The sequence below is a fragment of the Chlorocebus sabaeus genome, chromosome 18, assembly GCF_047675955.1.
Source record: "Chlorocebus sabaeus isolate Y175 chromosome 18, mChlSab1.0.hap1, whole genome shotgun sequence".
NCBI lineage: Eukaryota > Metazoa > Chordata > Mammalia > Primates > Cercopithecidae > Chlorocebus > Chlorocebus sabaeus.
The window spans coordinates 33,597,478-33,625,411 of record NC_132921.1 but is presented as its reverse complement, the minus strand read 5'-3'; the positions used below and the strand labels follow the sequence as shown (position 1 = coordinate 33,625,411).

At 38.3% G+C, this 27,934-nt stretch overlaps 1 protein-coding gene across 6 annotated transcripts in view; it reads right to left on the bottom strand.

Moving 5' to 3' along the window:
• Window positions 1–27,934, bottom strand: part of DYM (dymeclin) — a 398,885-nt gene that overhangs the window by 290,069 nt on the left and 80,882 nt on the right. For all 6 annotated transcript variants that reach the window (XM_007974061.3, XM_007974066.3, XM_007974065.3 and 3 more), the window contains exon 6: window positions 18,240–18,312. In XM_007974061.3, coding sequence (XP_007972252.1) covers window positions 18,240–18,312 — 73 coding nt within the window. The remainder of the gene's footprint in view (window positions 1–18,239; window positions 18,313–27,934) is intronic.

Genomic DNA, 27,934 nt, shown 5'->3' with positions numbered 1-27,934 from the left:
AATAATGCATTTCTCACAATATCCCCATCATTAAGCAATGCATAACTGTATACACAATGAAGCACAGCTTAAAATGGTAGCAAAGGTATAAATATTAGAAATAGCGAGAACAGAATGATTTTGTGGAGAGAAGGTGGGCAAAGATGTCAAGAACCTAATTTCCAATTTTTGTTGTCTGAGGATGGTTCTTATAACCACAAAGCAAGGGAAAATTTAAATACACAGGGCGAAAATATTCAGACAAGGATAATGACCATCCCACAGCTGCCCACCCCACTAAGAATAAAATTCAGAATCCTTAATTCAGCCTCTAAGACCCTCTGTGATTTCTGCATCCATACTAACGTATCTTCTACCACATACCCTCCCCATCCTTGCTCATTCTGTTCAGCTCTACTGGCCTGCTTAGTGTCCTTGGATAGACAAAGCATGTGCCCGCCTCAGGGCCTTGAAGTTGCTATTCCCTCTGTTAGAATGCTCTCCCATCAAACAGCAACAGGACTCTGTCTTTGACTTTATTTGGGTTTCTATTATAAGGTCCACTTCACAAGAAGGCCTCCCTTATGATCTTGGCTAAAATACTACCACATTACTATTTCTTTCATTGCCTTTATCACATCCTAATATTACATATTAATGTGTTTATTGTCTGTCCCATCCCACTCGCAACTAGAATTTATGTCTTACTGAGTATTTTATACCTAGCAGCTAAAACAAGGACTGACAACAAGTGAATACTCACATATTTTTGAATAGTCTCTTCAACTATGCTCACAGGCACAGTGAAAAATTAATACTATTTTACCAAAACCAAGAAAAATACATCCATTCGTGTACAAATTTTAAATGACGAAAAATATCTGAAACTCCCAGCTTCTAAATATTTTTTTATGATTTAGCACGCTGCAGAAAAATTCATGCCTGGGCATGCTGGCTCATGCCTGTAATCCCAGCACTTTGGGAGGCTGAGGCAGGAGGATCACTTGAGGCCAGGAGTTCAGGCAGGCTTGGGCAACATAGCAAGACCCCACCTCTACACCACATTAGAAAAAAAAAAAATCACTAGACTCCTGGAGCCACAGTAACAGAACTAGTAGTAACAACAAAAATAATTACTCAACATTCATTTGAAGCAAGACTTACTCAAAGTAGCCCATGCCTTCATTTAACCCATTTTCTGTAATAAATGGTATTGAAGATGACTGATGTTTTTAAAAAGTCAACTTAAAAATAAGGAACCCAAATTTGGGTTCTATATATCTGAGAAAAAAATGATGTAAACAGAAAAACCCGGCAACAGCCATTTAAGAAATACATTTTAAAGACACTTGTGGGCAAAATGCAACTATCCATCAACTACTGCGTCCTCATTACCACGTTCCTTCACATCTTCCAAGTCTCTGTGATGGCTTCAACTTCCCATTCTGCCTCCACACTGCTTGGCTAACTCATATTCATAACTCAAGACTTTGGACTTTGTTATTCTTGATTATTTACAAAATAGCCTATAACTACAAGCCACAGATCAAGAGATGTCACATGTCAACACACCACTTAATATGAATAAAAATATAAGATTCAGAGAAAACAAGAATTAATGTCTTAAAAAAAAAATCTCCTTTTGATCTCATGATGATTGAGTCTGCACTTATCTCTCCCGTAAGAAATCTATTAGGTAGAAGAATAGACATTTCTTATTTTTAAATCATTGTTATATAAGTTAGTAACAGGACTTCATCGGTAACATTCTAAAAGAATATTAATACATATAGTAGGATAACTATATAACCTGTGGGGGGGGGGGAACCTAAATTCCAAATATATCAAAGGTTTAAATCTAAAAAGAAATGGAAGAATTCCTTTATAACATGCTTTAGTGAAGGTCTTTCCAACCATTCATTGGGTATCTACTATATGACAAGCTTCGTGGAGCTTAAATCTAGAGGGGCAGATAAATAAATATGTTATACATTACATTAAAAGATGATAAGTGCTATGAAAAAAGTAAGGTATAAAGGTAGGACCAAAAATGCCAGGTTGGGGTAGAAGGGTAAGTAACAGGCTAAGCTGCTGTGACAAAGAGGTCTAAAGTTTAAGTAGTTAAAATAGGATCAAAGTTAATTTCTCTGCCATATCATAATCCAGAAAATAATCCAGATCAGGTAGGCTCTACTTAATAAGAATATGCAAGGCCCAGGCTGGAAGGGAAGCTCTACTACCCTTTGCGTGTGCTTCAAAGTTTGTGCCAGTTGTCATAATTTCCCACCAAAGAGAAGGGGAAAAAAGGCACTCCAAGGCAAGTCATTTCTTTTTTTTAAATGTAAAAGTAGCATATATCTCTTCTTCTGGTACATCCATACCTAGCTGCAGGGGATCCTGATAAATGGCATCTCTACGTGGACAGCCATTGTCCAGCTAAACTCTAAATAAAGAAGATAAATTTGGGGGACTACTGACAACCTATCACAGGTGTGTTATAATTTTAAGTAAGAAGACCTCAACAAGGACTTGGCATTTAAGCAGACTTGAAAGAAGCAAGGGGGGAAGGGAAGTGTCTTCCAAGTAGAGGGTCCAGCACACGCAGTCCCCAAGGTAGAAACATACCTAGTGCCTTTAAGGAACAACAAAGAGGCCAGTAGGGCTAGAATAGAATGTGCAAGAAGAAAAGTAGTACGAGACGAGGTTTAAAAAGGTAAAATTAAGTCAGCTTATAGATCCTTAAGCCTAAAAACTATAAAAGATGGATAAATTTAAATTGTTCAAAATTGTTTTATTAAAAAGTCATCATGACAAAAACAAAAATATCCTATAAGCAAGTAAATCAACAGGCAAACGGAAAAAAAAAATTTAAATTCTAACACAAAAAGCGTTTTAGAAAGATACAATAGGGGCAGCAATACAAACTGGGCAAAGGATATGAGCAAAAACAAATTAACAATGTCCATCAATGGCCGGGCACAGTAGCTCACACCTGTAATCCCAGCACTTTGGGAGGCCGAGGCAGGCAGATCACGAGGTCAGGAGATCGAGACCATTCTGGCTAACATGGTGAAACCCTGTCTCTACCAAAAATATAAAAAATTAGCTGGGTGTGGTGGCAGGCACCTGTAGTCAGATGCTCTTTGACTGATAATGGAATTATGTCCCAATAAATCTACCGTGAGTTGAAAGTATGAAAAGCCAAAAATGCATTTAAATACCCTATTATATTATAACTTAGCTTAGCTTACCTTCAACATGCTGGAACACTTAAATAAGCCTACAGTTGGGCAAAGTCATCTAACACAAAGCCTACTTTATAATAAAGTGTTGAATATTTCATGTAATTTATTGAATACTGTACTGAAAGTGTACTGAAAGTAAAAAATAAAATAGTTGTATAGGTACTTGAAGTACAGTTTCTACTGAATGCCTATCGCTTTCACACTATCGTGAATTCAAAAAACCATAAGTCAAATTATCATTAAGTTGGAGGTCATCTCTGTATTTGTGAAAAATTATAAGAAGGATAAGTAAGAAACTAAGAATAGCAGTTAACTATGGAGGCCAATGGAAGGACTAGGAAGATGGGAGACAAGGATGAGAGGGAGACTGCTCATGTATACTTTTATGTGTTGGATTTTTGAATAATATAAATGCATCATCTATATAAAAATTAAGTTAATAACTAAAAACAGAAGATTGCCATAAATATTAAAAACTGAACTTTTATTAATTAAAACATAACATATTGAAACAAAAGCAAAGGAAAAAAACACAGTTACCCAAATCACAAACAGTATGCTGTCACCGATTCAAAATTAAGAAAATTAGGGTCTGCTTCTAAGTATCTATTAACTCACTCTGTCAACTTTAATAAATAATTTCTCTGGGTCTCTTTTCTTATTTGTAAGTAAGTACACTGTGCAAGAGGACCTCTAATGTCATTTCCTCCTGCAACTTTCTATAATGCTCTCTCTAAAAAAGGAATTCAAAAGCAATGTTACATTTCTGTGAAGACAAAATTAAAAATACATTAATTGGGCTATCTTAAGTGCCAAATAATCAGGAAAAAGAGCCAGAGAGGCCAATACTTGAAAGAAACCAAAATTCTACCATGCTGAGTGTGGTGGTTTTTAGAAGATGAAAATGTTTTAATCCAACAGATCTTTCTTGTTTTAATGTCCTCGTATAATCTTCAGAAGATTTTCATTACACAATCACCAAAACAAAGTCAACCTTAAAAAGCCAAAATACTGCTTTGGCTGCCATATTATCCCAAGAACTTTCCACCATCTGGTCTGGAAATGTCCTAGAACAAACTACTGCTGGAGTAAGTTATTAATTTCATGTGAAGAAAAAGAGACAGGCGCCATGACCCTGCACTGCTCTGCTAGGGCACAGTGGAACACTTGGATAAAGACAAAAGACTTCATGAAATGGGTGTTAGTGTTGGCTAAGGGCAGTCAATGAATACAGAGGAAAAAAAATCCTCCTTTTGCTTACTATTGGATAAGAAACCTGATGGTACTGTAAATGGAACATAAGTTTAATAAAAACAACTGTCAAGTTCAAAGGATTGAGACCAAAATTTAGAAATATCAATGCATGCCAACATGGAGATTCTAGGAGTCAAATACGGGGAAAGACTAAAAAATAATATGCTATAGAACAGATATTGTCAACAACATTATGTTAGTATAATGGCCAGTTTTAAAAATTAACAGATCATAGACATGGTAATACTCCTCATTTGTAAAAGTCTTAACACTAGAAGAAAGAGTGCTTGGCATTTGGGATTCAAGAAATGTGGATTTTAGTCTCAGAACTGCCAATCATTACTGTTATTGACCACATTACCTATCAACTTCATCATATATAAAAACTAAAGGGATGGATCACACAAATTAAAATATCCATTCCATTTTTTCATGATTTATTGAAAAAAAATAAAACGGGGAAAAAAAAAAAACCAGGCCAAGCGCGGTGGCTCACGCCTGTAATCCCAGCACTTGGGAGGTCAAGGTGAGTGGATCACCTGAGGTCAAGAGATAGAGGCCATCCTGGCCAACATGGTGAAACTCCATCTCTACTAAAAATACAAAAATTAGCTGGGCATGGTGGTGCACACCTGTAATCCCAGCTACTCAGGAGGCTGAGGCAGGAGAATCACTTGAACCCAGGAGGTACAGGTTGCCGTGAGCCAAGATCACACCACTGCACTCCAGCCTGGTAACTGAGACTCCTCAGAAGAAAAAAAAAAAAAAAAAGACCAGAATCAGTGGCTCACGCCTATAATCTCAGAACTTTGGGAGGCCGAAGCAGGCAGATTACTTGAGCACAGCAGTTCGAGACCAGGCTGGCCAACATGGCGAAACTTCAACTCTACTAAAAATACAAAAAGTAGCCAGGTATGGTGGTGGGCGCCTGTAATCCCAGCTACTGGGGAGGCTAAGGCACGAGAATCGCTTGAAACTGGGAGGTGGAGGTTGCAGTGAGCCAAGATCGCGCCACTGCACTCCTGCCTGGGTGACAGAGTGAGACTCTATCTCAAAAAAAAAAAAAAAAAAAAATCCATAAAATCATAAATATTAAAAACTGAACTTTTATAAACTTAAATGCTATACTGTATATGCAAAAAATGCATCAAATATTTAAAATATAGCCACAAATTTTCTTGAAATAAAGTTCAACACAAAAAAGAGTTATTAAAAATATTCTTAAAAACAAAAATTAAGATAGACTGACAGATTGATAAGATGGATACATAACAATAAAGCAAATATTCCAAAACTGTAACAAGTATAGAATTTATGGTGGGTAGGTATATGTCCAAAGTGCAATTAGGCCAACTCAAAATGTTGCATTCATAAAACATGGAATAATCAGAGAAAAAGAACCCTCACAAACTAAAAATGATTGTAAAATTTCATCAAATGTTAGAAATGGCTTTTTAAAATATTAAGAGATATTCAACTTCACTTACAATGAGAAAATGCACATAAGAATCACAATATAACTAGGCGCCACGGCTCACATCTGTCATCCCAAAACTTTGGGAGGCAAAGACAGAAAGAGACCAGTCTGGGTAATGTAGCAAGACCTCATCTCTACTAAAAATTTAAAAAATTAGCTGGGCCTGGTGGCACACACCTGTAGTCCCAGCTACGGGGGAAGTGGAGGAGGACGGCTTGCTTGAGCCCAGGAGTTCGAGCTTGCAGTGAGCCGTGATCGCACCACTGTACTCCAACCTGGGTGATAGAGCGAGACCCTGTCTCAAAAAAATTTAAAAAAGGATCACAATATGATTTCAATTTTTAACTTACAAAAAGTTGTATAATATACAATATTTGCAAGGCTCTGCTAGAGGTTTTTGGTGGGACTATAATTGGTATAATCTTTTTCGGGAATAAATTGTTACCAAACTTATCACATCTTTATCAAAACGTAAAATGTGCACAATTAATGCCAACTCTAAAACACATATGATGTCTATATCTGTATATATTAAGTGAATTTATGTACATGAATATTCATTGGAATGTTGTTTATAACAGTAAAAGACTGGAAATAAACTAAATTTTCATAAGAGACTGATTAAATTATGATATATTCAGACAATCCATAAATAGCTATAAAAAATCAAAGTTAATCTATAGCTACTGACTGGGAAAAATCAAGTTAAAAGTGATAAAAGCAACTTACAGTATAGTCTGTGTGGCTGGTATCATTTTTATTTAAAAACACTTTTGGCTGAGCGCAGTCGCTCACATCTATAATGCCAGCACTTTGGGAGGCCAAGGTTGGAGGATCACGAGGTCAGGAGTTCGAGACCAGCCTGGCCAGCATGGTGAAACCCCATCTCTACTAAAAATACAAAACTAAACTGGGCGTGGTGGCGGGCGCCTGTAATCCCAGCTACCCAGGAGGCTGAGGCAGGAGAATTGTTTGAACCCGGGAGGCAGAGGTTACAGTGAGCCAAGATCTCGTCACTGCACACCACCCTAGGTGACAGGGTGGGACTCCATCTCAAGAAAAACAAACAAACAAAAAAAACACTTTTTATGCTGTATGCTACGACTGTACGACTGGGAGAGGGACTAGAAGATTAGACAAAAAGGGTCCAAAGTGAGAAGATGACTTATTATATTCACTTTTATACTGCCTGATTTTTTTCCATGCGCACATATTACCTATTAAAAATAAATATTTTAGTACAGAAATTTTGATGAAAGACATCAAAAAATAAAAATCAAACAAATTTCCAGAAAGTTAGAATTTTTTTTAAAGATGTGAAAAGTTGAGATAAGACAGGTTAAACCTACAAAGTCCAGTATCTGACTTGAACATGAATTTTAGAGAGATTTTAAAAAAGACGGAAGGGCCAGGTGCAGTGGCTCACGTCTGTAATTCTAGCACTTTGGGAGGCTGAAGAGGGCAGAACACTTGAGGTCAGGAGTTCGAGACCAGACTGGCCAACATGGTGAAATCCCGGCTTTACTAAAAATACAACAATTAGCCAGAAATCACTTGAACCTGGGAGGTGGAGGTTGCAGTGAGTCGAGATTGTGCCACTGCACTCCAGTCTGGGCAACAGAGCAAGACTCTATCTCAAACTAAATAAATAAATAATAAAAATAAATTTAAAAAGAGGGAAGAAATGCACAAAGAAATATTAAATAACACAAAAAACTGCCCACAGTTGAAGAACAAATATTTACTGACTAATAAGCAATCCATCAATGAAAAAATATCACCCACACTAACACATCACCATATTTCAGAATTCTAAAGACATACCCAAGATTCTAAAATCTTCCACAGAGAAAAAGAAAAAAAAAAAACTGTACAGAGCAATGATAATCAGATGGCATCAGAATTTCCTCTAACAACACTAATAATAATATTAGACAGTAATGGAGTATCTTCAAAACTCTCGGGAATACTGATTCTCAATCAGAAACTCATAACTAGCCTACCTATCATTCAAATGTAGACTTACAAGACATACAAGACAAATACATACAAATATAGACAAGTAAGGACTAATACTTTCTTCAAAAGCTACATGAGAATGTGCTACATAAAAACTGAGGAAATAAACCAAAAATGGCTTTAAAGAATACCAGACAACAGTGGAAGCCACCCAAGAAAATAGTGAAGAGGAATCCCAGATGACACAGCTATATGATAGCCCTACAAAGCAACTGATGGTGTCAATGAGTAGTCCCAAGACTACACATATAACTTTCAAAAATTAGGCTAAAATAATAAAAAAAGAATGAAGTACTGATCCATGCCACAACTAGAATGAACCTTGAAAATATAATAAGTAAAACAATGCAAACACAAAAGACCATATGTCATATGACACAATTCATATGAAATGTCCAGAATAGCCAAATTCCATAGAAACACAAAGTAGGCCGGTTTTGCTAGGGGCTGAGAAATAAAGAGTGACTGCTAATGGGCACATGGCTTCTGCTTGGGGTGCTGAAAAGGTTCTGGTATTAAATAATGGTGATGGTTGCACAATTCTGTGAATACACTAAAATCAATTAATTGTACAAGTTAGAAGACTGAATTTTGTGGCATATGAATGCTATCTCAATAAAGCTTTATTTTTAAAAGTGAAGCTAAAGTAAAGGAAAAACATAAAAAGCTAAGAAATGTCATTAAATTCCAAGAAAAACAAAAACTTACATGAGAAAGTAGATCACGCCATACTTCTTGCCAAGTGGTTGTCAGGGACTGGGAGCTGGGGCACAGACTGACCACAAGGGAAACTAGGGAACTTGAGTTGAGAGGGATGTAATTGAATTGTTCTATATCATAAAACTTAAAAAAATAATAAAATAAAATAAAACCTCCTGTGACACTGGAGTGGATTTTTGTAGTTGAAGTTGACTCTTAAGGAATCAACTATGGATTATTTAGCAAAGTTTGATGCCCAAATAATTGACAGTATCTAGTGATTTACTTTGTTAAACTCTCCCTGTGCCTAAGTATATTATTGGGAGGGTCTGATTTTTTTTTAAAGCTTTGCAATACTCTTTATATCTACTGCACAATATATCTACTGCAAATTACAAGTACACATATTGCTTTCTCTGTAAATTCTGATACTCTGTCATCCTGACAGATTTTGGGGAGGGAGTAAAATAGGTCCAAAATGTAGAAATGAAAGAGTTTCCAAAATCCTCCCTAGTCAGGTCTTCATAGAGTAGTTTCAGTAGCTGATTTAAAGTAAATTCTCAAAACAATAAATATACTAAAAGAAAATTAAAAACATATGCACATTTCCAAGTCACTTCTCCCATTTAGATTATCTATCCCGTAACTTAGCTCCAATAATGTTACAAGATTTACCTAGATGGCTTCTGATCTAGAAATTACTAATATTTTAAAACAATTAAGATACATAGTAAAAATTTAAGAGACGGAGAGTTCTGCCTTCCCATTATTTTTATTGAACCCAACTAATCCCTGCTCTTTGGCTTCCTTTTGTGTACTTCCTACAAAGAATATTCTTAAGTAAACTTGTCATCCTGGGGGGAAATAAGTAGATATAAAAGTACAGATAATACAAGTAAAAAGAGAAAAAAAAGAAACAGAACTGAATGAAGGGTGTGGGAAGTAGTAACAGATATATCATCAAAAAAGATACACAGATGGCAAGCAAGCATATGAAGAGATGCTCAACATCATATGTCATTAGGGAACTGCAAATTAAAACAATGAGATACCACTACACACCTATTCAAATGCCAGAATTTAAAACACTATCACCACCAAACGCTAACAAGGATGTGGAGCAACAGGAACTCTCATTCACTACTGGTGGGAATGGCAAAATTGGTACAGGCATTTTGGAAGACAGTTAAGCAGTTTCTTAAAAAATTAAACATAATTTAACCATCATCCATTCATCTACTCTGTATAACAATGATAGATACATTTCACCATGCATTTGTCTAATCCCATAGAATATGAATTTCATGCATTTGTCTAATCCCATAGAATATAAATTTCTTACAAAATTAAACATACTTTAACCATCATCCATTGATTTACTCTGTATATGACAATGATAGATACATTGATCAATACATTGATACACTGATACAATTGATACATTGACCAATAAACTGATAGATACAATTGATCTATCAATACATTGATAGATACATTGATAGATGTATCAAAGATAGATGTATCTATCAATGTATCGATATCTATATCTATTGATATCGATATCTATTTATATCGATACATTGATATCTATCACAGATATGGCTGTATAGATATATCTATCGATAATTGATAAATTGATAGATGACACATAGATGATACACTGATACATTGATAGATACAACTGACAGAATTGATACACTGATCAATATATTGATAGATACACCGTATACATTGTATCAATGACATATTATAGATACATTTCATCATGCATTTGTCTAATCCCATAGAAAATAAACACCAACAGGGAACAATAAAGTAAACTATATTTGGGAGATAATCCAGTACCAATGCAGACTCATTAATTATAACAAATGTACTCCTCTTCTGACGGACACTGATGGGACAGGAGTACTGACTCATTAATTATAACAAATGTACTCCTCTTCTGACGGACACTGATGGGACAGGAGTACTGACTCATTAATTATAACAAATGTACTCCTCTGCTGACGGACACTGATGGGACAGGAGTACTCTATGTATGTGGGGTAGGCTTAACATCAATCACTGCAAATTTTAATTCTCCCAACAAACAACTAATTTTTTTTCTTTTTAATTCTGTACTTTCTGCTCAATTTTGTGGTGAACCTAAAATTACTCTCAAAACTAAATGTTTTGAGAGTAACTAAGACTTTTTTTTTTTCAAAATAATGGTATATTATTTAGAAATATAAAAGGTTCAATGAAGGTAAAGGTTTATATAAACCACCAGAACAGGTGAGAATTTAGAAGGGTTGTCTCTCAGGAGAAAACATTTAAAAAGGGATGAGACAAATAATATTTGCTCTCATTATAAGCCTCTGTGCAATCTGATTTTGTCCCTAAATCATGTATGTATGTGCATACATACATGACCACTTAAAATTCAGCACCAATGACTACCAGAAGATATTTAAACGTAATATAATCTGGATTATGTCTGAAAAGAAATTACTCCGTAAAGAAATGTTATGTGTCAGCAAAAATAAAAAAGAAAAAAATCGGTTGTTCATTGGGAGAATTAAAATGTGCAGTTATTAACATCAAATCACTTCATTCATATTTTGCTATACATGTATTAACAACAGCAAACAAAATTAACAGCAGCATTCAGTAACAATCTTGGTTTTTTACCAGAAAAAATTCTCTGAAGGCACCAGACATCAATTTTCAAACTAAAAAGCTATTGTGAACTTAATACATAATACTGTTTTGGTATCTGAAAATACTACAATCTTTGATTCACTGATTCAGTCGATGCCTTAAATGCCTAATTCATTCAGAAAGCTATAGTAGATGTTTACCTTGTAACACCTAAAACTTAAAATGCTGACTCGCTGTAGTCACCCTCCAACCCCTCCCTTACCTTACGGCTAGATTCAGAGAAGCATTTTAGCATCAACATGCAGGGCTGTAGAAAGGCACTTTCCCGACAGCTAGGCCCTTCGTTGCCAACCACGGGTCTCTCCTGTACCTTCACTCTCTTCCAACAACTTGGAGACTCCATAAAGAAACCATTTATGACTCTTTAGGTTCTTGAACCATCTACTCACTGTTACCACCAAATGTTTTCAGTACTCAAATTTCCACAGCAGAACATCTAACCCAGTACTATTAATCTATGGGACCAATAAATGTGCATTTTATATAATGTTATTACATTTTAGAAATGCTATAAACTGAATTTTATAAATAAGATTCTCAGTTTCACTCTCAAATATTTCCAAAATGTATTTTACAGAAATATTTCTAATAATTATATTCTTTTTTATATCTCAATAAACAGAGAATCCTAAAAATAATCAAACCTTTAGTCCTCTAACATTTGAGTCTTTGCTACATCAATGTAGCTTCTTTATCCCTAATATTCCACAAATCCTCTGCTTAACCTAATGTGCTTGTGATTCTCCAAATACATTATTCATACCTAAGAAGTCCCTATCCAGTTCTTTTCTGCCTCCTTAATAATTTAGCCAGTGCTAATCCGTTCAACTCCAAATGACTGTGGCATTTATCAAATGTTCCTCTCATCGGGGTATCTTTCTGTCTATCCAACTCTACGCTCTTCAAGAGTCACACCTTTCTGTGTTCAGGGTCTACTCCACTGTACACACATAGTATGTTCACAATATGTTTTTGAGGATGACCTGAATTAAAAAAGAAATTATTATACTAAGAAGGAATAATCTAGGGACTACTGAGATACAAAGCCCATCGTCCCTAAACGGCCCCAGAATACTCAGCACTTATAACTAATTAATCTACTAGTTACTCAAACAATCTCAGGTGTTATTTCTCAGTGCTTCAGCTTCCAGTAGCCCCTTTCTACCACAAATGTCAGTAAGACACCCACTTGTTACAATGTGCCAACTACAAATGAGCCATTACACTTGCAGTGGAACATGCCTTAGTACAATACTGTTTCCATATAGGACTAGATGCTGAGAAACAAACAAGCAAAATGCTTTAAGCACATTGAACAGGTTAGATCCTTACTAATTTACTCTGTAAAGAAATATTTGAGTCTACCATGTGCCAGGCTAACCTGAATATCACGGATGCAGCAGCAGTGAGCAAGCCAAATGCTGCCACAAGAGCCCTTGTTTTCATGGAGCTTTCATTCTAGTTTTATTGGGAAAGTATGAGCAAGAGAGATAACAAGATAACAGATAATATGAAGAGAGTGAAAAGTGTTACGACAAAAAACAGGCCGGGGGTGGTGGCTTTTGCCAGTAATCCCAGCACTTTAGGAGGCCAAGGCAGGAGGGTTGCTTGAGCCCAGAGTTCAAGGCCAGCCTGGGCACCATAGCAAGACTTCATCTCTACAAATAATTTTTAAAATTAATCAGGTAGTCAGGAATGGTGGCACACACCTGTGGCCCCAGATACTCGAGAGTCTGAGATGGGAGAATTGCTTGAGCCTGGGCAGTTGAGGCTATACTGAGCCATGATTGCACCACTGCCCTCTAGGCTGGGTGACAGAGTGGGAATCCCATCTCAAAAAAAAAAAAAAAAAAAAAAAAAGGTAAGTAAATAAATAACACATGAAAAAAGGACAGAGAATGAGAGGGGAGCTATTTTCAGGTGGGTGGTCAAAGGTACTCCATAGGGTAGTCAGGGTGGCCATTTCTAAAGAAACAAAACTTGAAGCAGATGAAAGCCTGAAGGAGGTCAGAATGTGAGCCACGCAAATATCTAAAGGCAGACAGACTGCAGAAGGAAAGAAGGCAAGGCCCTAGACACCATGGACTGGCATGCTCCACATCAGCAGGACCACCAGCGAGGGTTAGCAGATGACATCCGATAATCCCCTGTACCCGACAAGTCACAGTACACAAATAGATACACACTCCCTGAAAAAGGCAGTGAAAGCAATTAATTATGAAAATCTCATCTTTATCAATCTATACCTTACGAAAAAAACTAAAAATGCTTTCTTAGATTAAATTATAATTTACAAATCTGTAAATCAGGGCCAGGCTAAAAATTAAACAGTCCTCAATGAGGTCACAGGTTCATAAGAAAGGCCACAGAAATGGATCCCAGAGAAAAGAGGCTGTATTTTGGGTCTGAGGCCAATAGAAAAACGCCTACCCTGAGCAGACCTGTCCAGAGTGGTGGCACTAGTGAGAAGGGGTGGGGCCTGTGCTTGACACTGACGTCATCATGTACAGCTAACAGCCACAGATTTGCTGAAAAATGACAGTAACAAAAACAGATACAAAGACAAGGGGGAAAAAATCTAATTTGAGTCCTCAAAATAACTTCCATTTATTAACAAAACAGCATCACAAGTAGCCCCGAAAATACAAGGATGGGTCTATACAGCATCACTGCTTCTGCGGCTACGGCCCCGCCCGACTCCACCACTTGGTTGGTTCCCACAAGTCTCATTCAGCCCTTATAGTAACACCACGAGAACCCAGACAGTGTCACAAATTCCAAGCGCTGGGCTTTTACCTCTGGCTTACCTACCCACATTCTTTCTGTTAGAACACTCCATATTAGTGTCTTGAGGAAAACACCTTTATCTTTATTACTTTCCTGTTTACTTCACTGAGACACAGGTAAGGTATAAAAATCAAAGGCAAGGTTTTGCTTTTGACAGATTTATTTAAATTCTAGTGGGATCGATCTAAAATACACTGAAAAATGTCAAGTCCATGCAGAACTTAATCTTTATTTTAAATATATAAATGCTGAGAGCTATAGAGTTAAGGAAGGATTCCTGAAAGATGAACAATTTTAAAGAAGATTAGTACCTCCGTGAATATTTTATCAAGAAATCCAAAGTGTCTGAGAAACAGTAGCCAATAACTACTTAAAAGTCAATCTTCATTACAAATGAACTCCTACAAAGATCACTGTAATGAACTTCCGGGAGTTTATTTCAACTACTGCCACTGATCCTATTCTCTTTATAATGAGGTATCATTTACATTTTAGTTTACAGATCTCTAAATAAATACATAGCATACATATGCATATGTATGGTAACCCCTTTGCTCTCAATATTAACAGAATGATTTTAAAAGTCTCATAAGAAACATTTACGCTAGTTTTGAATTACCCTCAGTGGCCATTAAAATTAGTTTCATCTTGTTATTCACCTGCTAATGCAGCACAGGAGGAATTACCAATGTGAAATGTGAAACGTTTATAGCACTTCTGATGATGTTCAGGTGTGAGAGCATTCCTGGTTTGCATATATTCCTATATCCTCTCAAATTATACATTGATCCATAATACTGCACTACAGTTAGAGGAAATGAAACATTTAAAGAGTAGTTTGGTTTCACATGGAAACCGTTACCAAGACAAACCTTCTTGTAGGATGGAGTTCCAAGAACATTAAATCATCAGAAATTGTTTCAGCAGCTGGTTAAAGCTCAGTGTACATAATAGGAGACAACTGGCTAGCTGTGCATTTTCAGTTAATTTAAAAGGTATAAACACATTAAAACACTGAAATGTTTGATATATTACAACACAATCGGCTTGTTCCTCAAGGGTGTTTAAACGGCTGCTGTATTCATTGTGTTTGGAGCCAATTTACTATCTAAAGGTATTTACTGTTTCCATCCCCCTGAATGTCACCAAAACATTTTATCAATAAAGGCAACAACAACAAAAGAGTGTACGCATTTAGGATATGTACTAAATTCTTGGTATTGTGTTATAAAAAAAAAAATATTTAGGGCCAAGCTGGTGGCTCACACCTATAATCCCAGCACTTTGGGAGGCCGAGGCAGGCAGATCACATGAGGTCAGGAGTTTGAGACCAGCCTGGCCAACATGGTGAAACCCCATCTCTACTAAAAATACAAAAATTAGCTGGGTGTGGTGGTGCTTGCCTGTAATCCCAGCTACTTGGGAGGCTGAGGCAGAACAATTGCTTCAACCCAGGAGGCAGAGGTTGCAGTGAGCTGAGATCGCGCCACTGCACTCTAGCCTGGGCAACAGAGTAAGACTCCATCTCAAAAAAAAAAAAAAAGAAAAATTAGAGGTGGTGCTACTTGTAAAATTACATCAGGAACACATGAAGCACTCCACACACCATGACAAAGAAACAGCACACAGTATATGTGTTTCCCTTCCCTGATCTGACCACATGTAAAAGAAACCTAACCACAGTGGCCTAAGCAAGATAGGTATCTATTTTTCTCATGTAAGAGGAAACCCAAAGATATGGGATCCAGGGCCCATGTAATAGTTTCATAATGTCACCAATATCCCATGCTCCCAGGACACTGTTCTTTGCATGCAATGCTCATTAACATAGTTTCAAGACAGACTAAGCATTGCCTCCACATTCCAGGAAGGAAGGGAGAGCAACGAGCAAAAGGCTGGAGTGGATATGCTCCGCAAGTTCATGATTTCTGCTCACATATACTTGACCCAAACTATGTCACATGGTCACATGGAACCACCAAAGTGTCTGCAAAACAAATCTGGGCACACAGCACCACTCTAAACAATACTGGAGTTCTGTTAGAATGGAATGGGAGAAAGGATGGCATGCATGTGTCTGCTGCAGGAGCTCCAGCTGAATGGGAAATTGTCCCATTTCCTTCCCTAGGCGATGACTCTTCAGTTGTCTCAGCCTAATTTCCCAGGTGCATACCATGAGACCATATCATGACGGGGGTTGGTGGTTCTCACTTCGAAGACTATATTAAAATTCTAGATGTTGCATTCATGTACAACAGCAGCTTGCAGCCTATTTTTTCACAAATATCTGTCTTTCCTTTTGGCGCCATAGATAAATAGCACATTTCCAATTATATCCCCATGTAGACTGAGATTCTGTCATGAGAAACAGTAAAATCTACTTTTTTATTTCAAAAATAATTCCTTTTATATATGCATTTTCAACAGGAGATGTAAACTCTTTCTACAGAGGTAAGTAAAAATCTTCATAGATACAATAATAATGGTTTGTGGTCCTCTAAAGGGCTGTAGGACATAAACAGATATTCAGTGTGTCTGGGGACTCAAATTTCATTAAGTGGGAGAGGCAATTATGAAAGAAATGTCAAACAAGGCTTCTCAGGTAGAAAATATTTTTTAAATTTTTTTTTATTTTTATTTTTTATTTTATTTTATTTTTTTGTGACATAGTCTCGCTCTGTAGCCCATGCAGGAATGCAGTGGCGCAATCTCAACTCACCGCAACCTCCACCTCCCCGACCTTGGTTCAAGCGATTCTCCTGCATCAGCCTCCCTAGTAGCTGGGATTACAGGCATGCACCACCATGCCCAGCTAATTTTTGTATATTTAGTAGAGACAGGGTTTCACCATGTTGGCCAGGCTGGTCTTGAAGTCCTGACCTCATGATCTGCCCACCTCGGCCTCTCAAAGTGCTGGGATTACAGGTGTGAGTCACTGCGCCCAGTCTAATTTTGTTTTTTTTAAAGTAAAGATAGGGTCTCACTATATTGCCCAGGCTGGTCTCCAACTCCTGCATCCAAGCAATACACTTGCCTCAGGCTCCCAAAGTGCTGGGATTATAGGCGTGATACACTGCACCTGGCCAATAATTTTTTTTAAAGGTTGAGAATCACTGCTTTAAAAGTAACAAATGAGGCCAGGCACGGTGGCTAATACCTGTAATCCAGGCACTTTGGGAGGCTGAGGTCAGAGGATCACTTGAGGCTGGGAGTTCGACACTATCCTGGCCAACACAGTGAGGCCCTGTCTCTATTTTAAATTTTAAAAAGTAACAAACGAGATGAACATTTTGAATCATATAGGAATTGCGTTGAGCTGCAGTGACAGAAGCCCAGTTACAGCAGTGTTAACTAATAAGGGTCTATTTCTGTCACATGAGAAGTCCAGGATGAAAAAAGGTGGTGCTGGTAGTTGTTGACTTTGGTTTAGCAGCTCAATGACATCAAAACAGAATTTTCTGTGAGTCTCTTGGTTCATGGTGCCAAGAAGGCTGTGCAACTCAAAAGACTGTCCACATTCCAGACAGCAGGAGAAAGGGCTGTCAAGAGAAAAAAGATATGCCTCCTAGCTGACTCAAGCAGTTCCTTTTAGAGAGCTTTACTCAGAGGTCTCATTGGAGGACCTTCCTCTACATCTCACTGACTATGCCTAGCGTCAAAGAAGGCTGGAAATGAAAATCTGGCTTCACCAAAAGAGGCTGGAAACACAATCAAGAAGTCAGGAAGATAAGGAGAACTCAACTCACTGTGTCTACCATAATATGAAGTAGATTCAAATTGCTTCTCTCTTAAAATGTTGTTTCCAAAGATCTATAAGCTCTCTTAATACAGAGATTAATTCCGTGCCTACCATATTCTTAAGATAGTTTCACTATTTCCCCCTTAACAACGTAACATTTTTGTTTTGACGATGAATAGCCAGTATAAATATTAGGCAGAAAGAAAAGAACTCTGGATATAGAATCCTTAAAAGGCACACATATAAGTATTACACCAGGACCCACAAACTTCGCAACATGATCAATGATGATCTGCCACATACAAAGAAGATAAATCCTGGCCTAGCCGGAACTTACAAGAGTGGAATATCAGTGATTAACTGCATCAAACAGCACAGCAATTCTTCCAAAAGATCTTCTGAGTCAGAACCTGGTAAGACATATAAAAAGATTTTTTTTAAAACAAAGTACACAGTAGAATACAGTTGTTTAGAAGTTACATTTTCATTCCTAATGAGAATATGAACAGTTATCATTATATAAACTCAGTCATTAATGTTCACCTCTGATTAAAATCCAAACCATGAACAGGTTAGCATCTATCATAATCTTAATCTAGTATAGGACCTTTCAACACCTCTATAGTAATATAGCTTTTAAAGCTTGAAGGTACTTAATGCTCCTGTATGCCAGTAGTTGTCAGATTTTTTATACTGCACTGTGTTTCTTTCAATGAAATCTTACATTAAAGCCAAATATATGAAAAGATAAAGATCAAGCTGCTCTCACTGCTTTGTTTGAAGCAGGGGTAGAGGACTTTTATCCCTCCCTCCCCAACAAATATCTGGTTTTACCCTTGATTTCTTGATGGGTCTCAAGGTACCTTTTATGAACCTCTGGAGCTCCACAGATCATACACCGAACCCCATTAAAGAGGCCAACCTCCTCTTTACAGACAATGAGTCAAAGGTAAAAGGGCTTTCCGAAGTCAAAGAATAAATAAGTGGCAAAGGCAGAATGCAAATTACCATTCCAATGGAAATGTTCCCCTATCCCAAACTACTGCAAGTAACTGACCTCCAAATTCCCAAAGTCAGTCAGTATCTTACGTGACTTCTGCTCTTGGACATTACTGACACCTCCTCCTTCAGGAAATTCCTTCTTTTCTCAGTTCCTATAATACCTTATTTTTAACAAACTTCTTTTTCTATTTCTTCCCAGTGTCTGCTTCCTCAAAATACCTTTCAACTATTGGCATGTTCCCCAGAGTTCTACCATTGTCGTGCTTTTTTGTTCATTATCTCATCACCACAGTTCAGCTAAAGAAGTTTACTAAATTAAAACTCACTCCTGGGCCAGTTGTGGTGGCTCACACCTATAATCCCAGCACTTTGTGAGGCCAAGGCAGGCAGATCACCTGAGGTCAGGAGTTCAAGACCAGTCTGGCCAACATAGTGAAACCTCACCTCTACTAAAAATATAAAAATTAGTCCAGCATGGTGGCGCACGCCTGTGGTCCCAGCTACTCAGGAGGCTGAGGCAGGAGAATTGCTTGAACCCAGGAGGAAGAGGTTGCAGTGAACTGAGGTCGCGCCACAGTACTCCAGCCTGGGCAACAAAGCGAGACTGTGTCTCAAAAAAAAAAAGAAAGAAAACTGACTCCTGGACTCCTTTAACCTTCACGACTAGTTAGTATTTAGTTCCAATTTTACTCCTCTGCAATCCAAACTCCAGGTTGCAATCAGAGAGAGCTAACTAAACTCTATCCTTTCACTCTCTTGGCTTAGGTCTTTTCAATTACTTTAAGCTGATTAATACATACCAAAAAAATTCCATGCTCCAAAGTACAGCATGCCAGATTCTTGGAGATATAGTTCCCTTATCCCTTTCTACCTTTATCTCCCTCCAGTACAGCAGTGTATATTCCAGCAATGCCAAGCTATCTGCTACGTGCTATTTCACACCTCAGTAACATTCCCTCTGCCTGGAATAGCCTCCAACAATAAAAATCTAATTTTTAAAAAGCCCATCTGTATCCATCTGAACCATCCTAAGTTTCATCTCCTCCATGAAACCCACCCCTTGCCTCACCCTGAATAATCTATAAAGTATCTATGCCTTGTTCATGCCTCTTGCATTGCATATGTTGGTTACATTATGCCATCATTTTTTGTCTACAAGCAAGCAGGCCCCTACTGGACTCTATCCGAGCTTGCACATAATATGTACTCAATACAATTTGCTGAACTGAGCCCAGGTATCTCAGAAAAAATCCAGCAGGTAATTGCAAAGCATCAAAGCACTTGGAGTCTCAAAAAAAAGTTTACCAATTTCTTTTCTAGGCCACAATATCACCTAGCATTCAAAAATTATAAAGAAATTTCATCCTGCTTTACAAAAAGAACTGGCATAGTAACCCCATGAGAGGTAAGTACAAATCTTGAAAAGAATATTAAATCATGCTGAACACACCAATCAATGCTAAAAAGGACACACGGCAAGACTCAAGTTCAACAACCAAATTAAATCTCACTCCAAGAACCATCGGGCTTGGCTCTATTATTAGTGAAAAAAATAGAATAAGAGAGTAAGTCATACTTGTCTCTGGGACTGCATGGTTAGTTACCAGATCTAACTAAAATCCCTCTCATTGCCAAGACTGCCCAACATAACTCAAGTTAACAACCTACTCCAACAAGTTGATTTGTTGGTATATAATATATACTCAATATATGTTTGCTAAACAGTCACTCCTTAACTCATTCTACAGGATGTAGTGTCCCAGGCCCAAGAAAGAACACTTAAAATCACTCAGTGATTCCCTAAGGAACATTTCAGACCAAATGCCAGTTTAATAACACCCCTGTTCAGCCAAGCAGCCAGCATAGTTTTTTAATTATGGAAGGTGAGAGACCAAGTATTCAGGAACCACAGATGGTGCCTGATTTGATTTTTTAACTTCCAGGGGTATAAAAACACCTAATTTTTACATATTAAAATGATGACAAGGATTCTCTATTCAACTCCATGTGCCACTCAAATCACGACCTCAGCCAAATTTACATTTGGGTCAATTAAGGAGTATACACACAGCTTTGTTATCAATCTAATAAAATAATGAAGATGACAAATATATTTCATACAAGTAAAATATAATATTTCAAGGCCAAAGCTCTAACAAAAGACAACAAGCAATATCCAGCTGAAATATCTTAAGACTTCCATTCCCCCCCAAAAAAAAAATTCCTCAGAATTCTAAATTCTTGCTTCTCAGCTAATATAGAAGTAAATAATTGTATTTTAAGTGAAGAGTGACAAGATTTGACTGCTTACTAGGTTTGACATCAAGCAAGCCATTCATATTGCATTATTTCCCAACTAGCACTTATATCACCTTAGCTTTCTTATAAGGCCAAATATCTTCCTTAGTTCCAAAAAATAAATATAAACTCACCTACAAAAAGTATAGTAACACATTCAAGCATTTCATGCAGTAAAGAGAATCTTAAAAATTCTTGAAATTTGCAGGTCAATGACAAAACAAACTGAGGTTCTTTGAGCAAAGGTTTTTGCAAAGATTCAATGTGTTCACTGTATTGTGAAGTTTTATAACTTATAGAGCACATTTCTCTCCTAAGAGTTCTCTCTCAATGCTGGGCACAGTGGCACATGCTATAGTCCCAGCTACTCAGGAGGTTGAGGCAGGAGGATCTCTTGAGCCCAGGAGTTGGAGGCCAGCTTGGGCAACATAGCAAGACCCTGACTGTTAAAACAAACAAACAAACCAGAATTCTCCCTTAAAGAGTTTTAAATCACCACAATAGCTCCAGACAAATATTTTAGTATTTTAAGTCTTAGTTTCTGTAAGATCACATTAACAGCATTTACCGAGTACCCTTGGACAGGCATTGTGATGAGCACTTTATATTCAATGTCATGTTAACGTTAACCCTGACAATAACTCTTGATGAATAGTTAATGATTATGATCATCATTTTATAGATGAAGACATCAAGGCTCAGGTTAGTTTAATTAGAGTAAGGGGCAGAATCCAGATTTGAACTCAAATCTATACTCTCAAGGGAAAAAATTAAAAGGAAAATATCCTTTAAATTATTTTTAAAGATATGTTTCTATACAAAGTTGGGGGAAACTATTCAACCAATTCATGTTTCACTGAACATTGTAAATACAAAACCCTGAGTACTACGGGCCCAGTTAGGAGGGAGACATCTGAAGTACTATGTATTAGCTTATACATCAAGATGACACACAATGTATTCATCAACACATACTAGAAGTTCTTGACTTCTTCAAAATCCAATGTACAAATAATCTAAAACAATGAATAAATATAAGCTATTATCATCCGTATTGTGCAGAACAAGGTCACTAAAATCCCAGCCCTATCCCTGGAACACTCTCATTCTAAAGCCCCACTGCTCTAGTCCCTATGAACTTCACCAAGGGAAGGAGTAGACAAGCGAGATGATATCTAGGGTCCCTTAAGGTTCTAATAATCTATACCCAAAATTAAGCGGCAGTCCCTGTTAGTTCATTCTATCCAGCATCCATTCAGCACCATGTGCTGAGATAGCAGTCTCATTTTGTCCTTAGGGAGAGAAGCAGAGAACAGTACAATACTGTCCTAATCAAAGGCCTTCCATCACAGTAGGAGGGGAAGGGAAGACAGCAAAAAAATTGTTTTTAAAAAGCGCTCATTGATCATTAGAAAACAAAGCAACCAGAAAAATAAACATATGGATTTAAATCAGAATATATATAGTCATTAAAAGAAATGTTGGCCGGGCGCGGTGGCTCAAGCCTGTAATCCCAGCACTTTGGGAGGCCGAGACGGGCGGATCACGAGGTCAAGAGATCGAGACCATCCTGGCTAACACGGTGAAACCCCGTCTCTACTAAAATATACAAAAACTAGCCGGGCGAGGTGGCGGCGCCTGTAGTCCCAGCTACTCGGGAGGCTGAGGCGGGAGAATGGCGGGAACCCGGGGGGCGGAGCTTGCAGTGAGCTGAGATCCAGCCACTGCACTCCAGCCTGGGCGACAGAGCGAGACTCCGTCTCAAAAAAAAAAAAAAAAAGAAAAAAAAGAAATGTTAAAAGAGTTTTGTCTTTGTTTTCTTTGCATCCAGAAGGTTGAACTGCCAGTTTTTTAATGCTCCCCAAAATTACACTGTGCCAAATACAAGTACTAAAAACTTAATCGAATAGGGCTGTGCTCCAAAAACAGGTTAACAGAGTACCTTAGAAGTTCAGAATAAAACTGGCTTCCTTAAAATGGAAGACACATAATTAGATTATATTCATTAAAAACTTACATTCAGAAAATGAAAGACTCATGGTAGAATCTAGGTTTTTGCCACTTTAACAGTGAAACTAACATTGAAGTTATTCTAAAATATTCTAAAATATTAGATTTAAACTTCTAATCAGCAAAACCAAAATGTCTCTTGTAGGTTCATCATAAAGATGAAAGGCAAAAGGACTCTTTTAAAAAGAAAAGTGATCTGTGTTTCAGTGCACTACAATATTTATAAGCTTGTGTCCTACACCATTCAAATCAAATCGATAATAATTCTGGTTGACTGCTATTATTTCGGTCAAACAGAAATGTTTCTAATTACCCTAAAAGATAATATACTCTACCAGGTTTGATTATAAAATGTGCCTATTAGAAAAGTTTAATTGATTTTGTTCCACTAATAATATAAGGGAAAGAAAGGGAGAGAAGAGACAGAAATATTACAAAACAATTACACCTATTATATGACCAAAGAACAGTTCAGGAATTCCTAGAGGCACTTTCGTTTTTCTGCAGAGACCGATTACAAGTCATATATTACAAGTCAATATTTTAAAGGAATAAGTCCATGCTTTCTTTTTTCTCTGAGCCACATTTTTCCACATGGGTTTGTTTATTGCTTTGCTTACCTATAAGGTTAAATTATTAAATTTGCTATTTAAACAAACAAAGCAAATTTATACTATACAAATTTGGGTTTACCTCCTGAGCTACCGCCTGCCCTGGTCTCTAGGGCCCAGTTCCAGCAGAGAAAGGAGAGCAGGGAACCTGCTGCCGTGGCAGCCAAAGCACCTGAGCCATCTGGAAAAACAAAGCTAGCTTCACAGGACTCACTGCCCTCGAGTTTGGCAAAACAAATATGCCACAGGTTTTTAGGGTGATTCCAAAGAAAGAGTTTCAAAAATGTTTTAAGCCTGGGGAGAATGGAAAGGAAACTGCTTGTGTTAGAGAGGGGGTAATTAACAAATTTTAAATATACTTCCACAAATTTCCTATCTTGTATCTTTTTTTTGTTTGTTTTGATCTCTCACAAGTCAGCCGTTGCCTTCACTGTTTGGAATCCTTGGCTCTCCACTGACCCACCAGCGTGAGGCCAATGCTGACTGGAAGCGTGGTGTGCACAGGCAGAGCCTGCCAAACAGGGGTTCCCACTGGAGGATTTTGGGCTGCTTCAATGGGGGCACTGAAATGTAAGCCATTTCCCCGTTTTGGTTCATTTTCTCTATAAGAGTATCACTAATCTGGCAGGAAAGGGAATAGGGTGGGTAAAATCCTGGTGCCAGCATTCTGGCAGCCAAGTCAAGACACCTTACTCTTCCATATGTGGCCTTTCCACTGAGCCCTGGTCTCAGTAGGCCACCCTCCTTCCTCAGTGCCTGAGAGTTCACTCAGGAGGCTCTCTGAGTTCCGCCTCTATGGATAACAGATCTCTAGTATTAAATTGGAAAGGGGGGTGGCCTCCTGACTGTATGGCAAGGGACAGAACCTTGGACAGAACTGCTTCTTCCTACCAAGCCGGAATGCCTTCAGAGACACCTGGCACTTCTAATTCCTAAGCCTTTCCAGGGTTCTGGAGTAAGAACTGGCTTTTTTTCTGGAGTTCTCCAACCCTGAAGCCATTTAGCTTTCAGCTTTCATAGATCAGTGAAGCTCATCATTATCCATTTTCCAACTTTCAAAATGTTATTAACATTGTGTTCCCCTCTCTTCCTCAATCTAATAAATTCACGACTTTTTAAAAGTCCCTTTGCTGATATTTTATTGGAGTTCGAGGAGAAAGCAAACACGCATGTTTAATCCACTATGCTTGAGAGCAAGTCCCACAAAATAATTTTTTAAAAATAAATTTATATTGAACTGTTTTATGCCATGGAAGTGCCATTAAAGCCAGGCTTTTGCTTGGCCTTGTCGAGTCCTGTCTCTTTCCTACTCTCCACAAAGCTGTACTCATGGGTTATGCAGTGTCTTGGGCCTACGCACCTCACTCGCCCCAGGTCTGGGCAGCTCATCTGCTGCCTTCCTCCCCTCAGTGCTCGAAGAGCTGCCCACTGCACCACAGGTGGTAATCTCTTTGAAAACAGGACTAATGCTGGGCACAGTGGCTCATGCCTATAATCCCAGCACTTTGGGAGGCCGAGGGGGGTGGACCACTTGAGGTCAGGAGTTTAAGACCAGCCTGGCCAGCATGGTGAAACCCCGTCTCTACTAAAAACACATAAATCAGCTCGGCATGGTGGCCCACATCTGTAATCCCAGCTACTTGGGGGGCTGAGGCAGGAGAATCGCTTGAACCTGGGAGGCGGAGGTTGCAATGAGCTGAGGTCACGCCACTGCACTCCAGCCTAGGCAACAAGAGCGAAACTCCATCTCAGAAAAAAAAAAAAACAAAAACCAGGACTAACTTCCTCTCTGGGCTCTTCATCCTAGCACCTCCTACTCCCCTGGACCTTCCTTTCAGCTTTATTTCCCACCACCCCCACTTAGTTGCTTTTATCTTCAGCCTCTAAATCTCCAAAGTCTTCTTCCCTCATTTAAAAAAAATATATTTGTAAAGAAACTATAGCCAGGTGCAGTGGCTCACACCTGTAATCCCAGCACTTTGGAAGGCCAAGGCAGGTGGATCTCTTGAGGTCAGGGTTTGGGACCAGCCTGGCCAACATGGTGAAACCCTGTCTCTACTAGAAATATAAAAATCAGCGGGACATGGTGGCATGCGCCTGTGATTCCCAGCTACTCAGGAGGCTAAGGCAGGAGAATCACTTGAACCCAGGAGGTGGAGGCTGCATCGAGCCAAAATCATGCCACTGCACTCCAGCCTGGGCAACAGAGCGAGACTCTGTCTCCAAAGAAAAAAAGAAAGAAAAAGAAAAAGACACTATCACTGCAGCATGGTGGAGTAGTTACTCCAATGAGCCCTCCTATACAAAACATCTAGTTCTTGGCTAAAATAACACTTTTTAGTGCATTGATGGGCTTCCAGAATGTAAAGCAAATTTCTAAGGGCTCCAACCCTATAACCAAAAGAACAAGCAAATAAATGGACTTTAATCCAGAGTAAAACACTGAGCAGTAAGCAAACTCTAAGGTACGTAACCCAGAAGACGAATGCCAGTTAGAATGAAGCCCACTACGGGGAGACTAAGCCTCAGTCAGTGGCAAGGAATGGGGCCTGAACCTGAGACTCCATATTAAGTCAAGAATCGCTGCAGGAAGCTAACATGGCATGAGATGTTACAGCCCCTGGATCCCTTTAGAAGCAAATGCAAATCTCTCCCTTATTTGGAGCCTCAAATAAGATCAAACGTGGCTAGGTGCGGTGGCTCATGCCTATAATCCCAGCGCTTTGGAAGGCCAAGGCAGGAGGATTGCTTGAGGCCAGGAATTCGAGACCAGCCCGGGCAACATAGTGAGACCCCATCTCTACCAAAAGTAATCTTTAAAGATTAGCCAGGCTTGATGGTATGTGCCTGTAGCCCTAGCTATTCAGGAGGCTGAGGCTTCAGGGAGCTGTGACTATGCCACTGCACTCCAGCATGAGTGACAGAAACTCTGTCTCAAAAAAAAAAAAAAAAAAAATACAATCAATGTCATCAAATACATAAGGAAACAAGCCATGAGAAGTGTTTCCAAAAACAAACAACAGATTTAGGCCCTTAAGGACTTAAAATATTGGATTTGTAAGACACAAAATGTAAAATAAATATCAGTATTACCTTGGCAAGAGGAAAGAAAAACTCACATTGAAGGCCAAAGGAAAATGGAAACAATTTTGTATTACTTCATAGTTTTGCCTCGGGCTGGCTTTGTCCCCTTTGACTGATTCTCAAAAGGCATGGACTAATGGAAAGAGCTATCCTCATATAATAATACAAATTCTCTCTAACAATCTGCTACCACATTATACGTAGCCTATGGGAAAATGTTCAAATACAAAATCCTCACAAACTTAGATTACAAACTAAGAGCTTACTGACACATTACTCTCATAAAGACTGCTTCACTGAAAATGCCAGCAATATCCATGTGATCACCGCAGTATTACAATGGATTGGAATAAAGAAAAAAATGCTGTGTGTGGAATAAGCCAACATACCTAAGATGCCTCAGTTGACTTCGCTCAATTGTTTGCAGATGGCCCTCCACTTTTGTAAATTCAACCTTCAAACAACCTGTACCACTGTATATTATTGACCCCAAACAGTCTTTCATATACCTAAATCAGATATCATATATCAGCTGATAAACGGATGTCTTCAGCTACTGCGTGGTCATGCACCATTTTTCCCCCTTTCAACAGTATCTGTGTAATCATTTAATTTTATTGCTCTTTTATCAACTGTAAAAAGAAATTGGCAGAAAATATAAAAAGGGCTAAAGTAGAAATCTCAAACTTACAACATGGAAGACTAAGGTAAAAATAATTACATATGCCAAAAACAGAAAGTCTTTAGTCTTAAAAGATATTCACTGGACTTAAGCTGGTGGACCAAGAGTAGGCTCAATTATAAACACAAACAACAACACTAAAGAGCATGTATAGGGCCAGGTGAGGTGGCGCACGCCTGTAATCCCGGCACTTTGGGAGGCCGAGGCGGGCGGATCATGAGCCTTAGGTCAGGCGTTCATGAGCAGCCTGGCCAATATGGCAAAATTCCGTCTCTACTAAAAAAAAAAAACACAAAAATTAGCCGGGCCTGGTGGCGGGCACCTGTAATCCCAGCTACTCAGGAG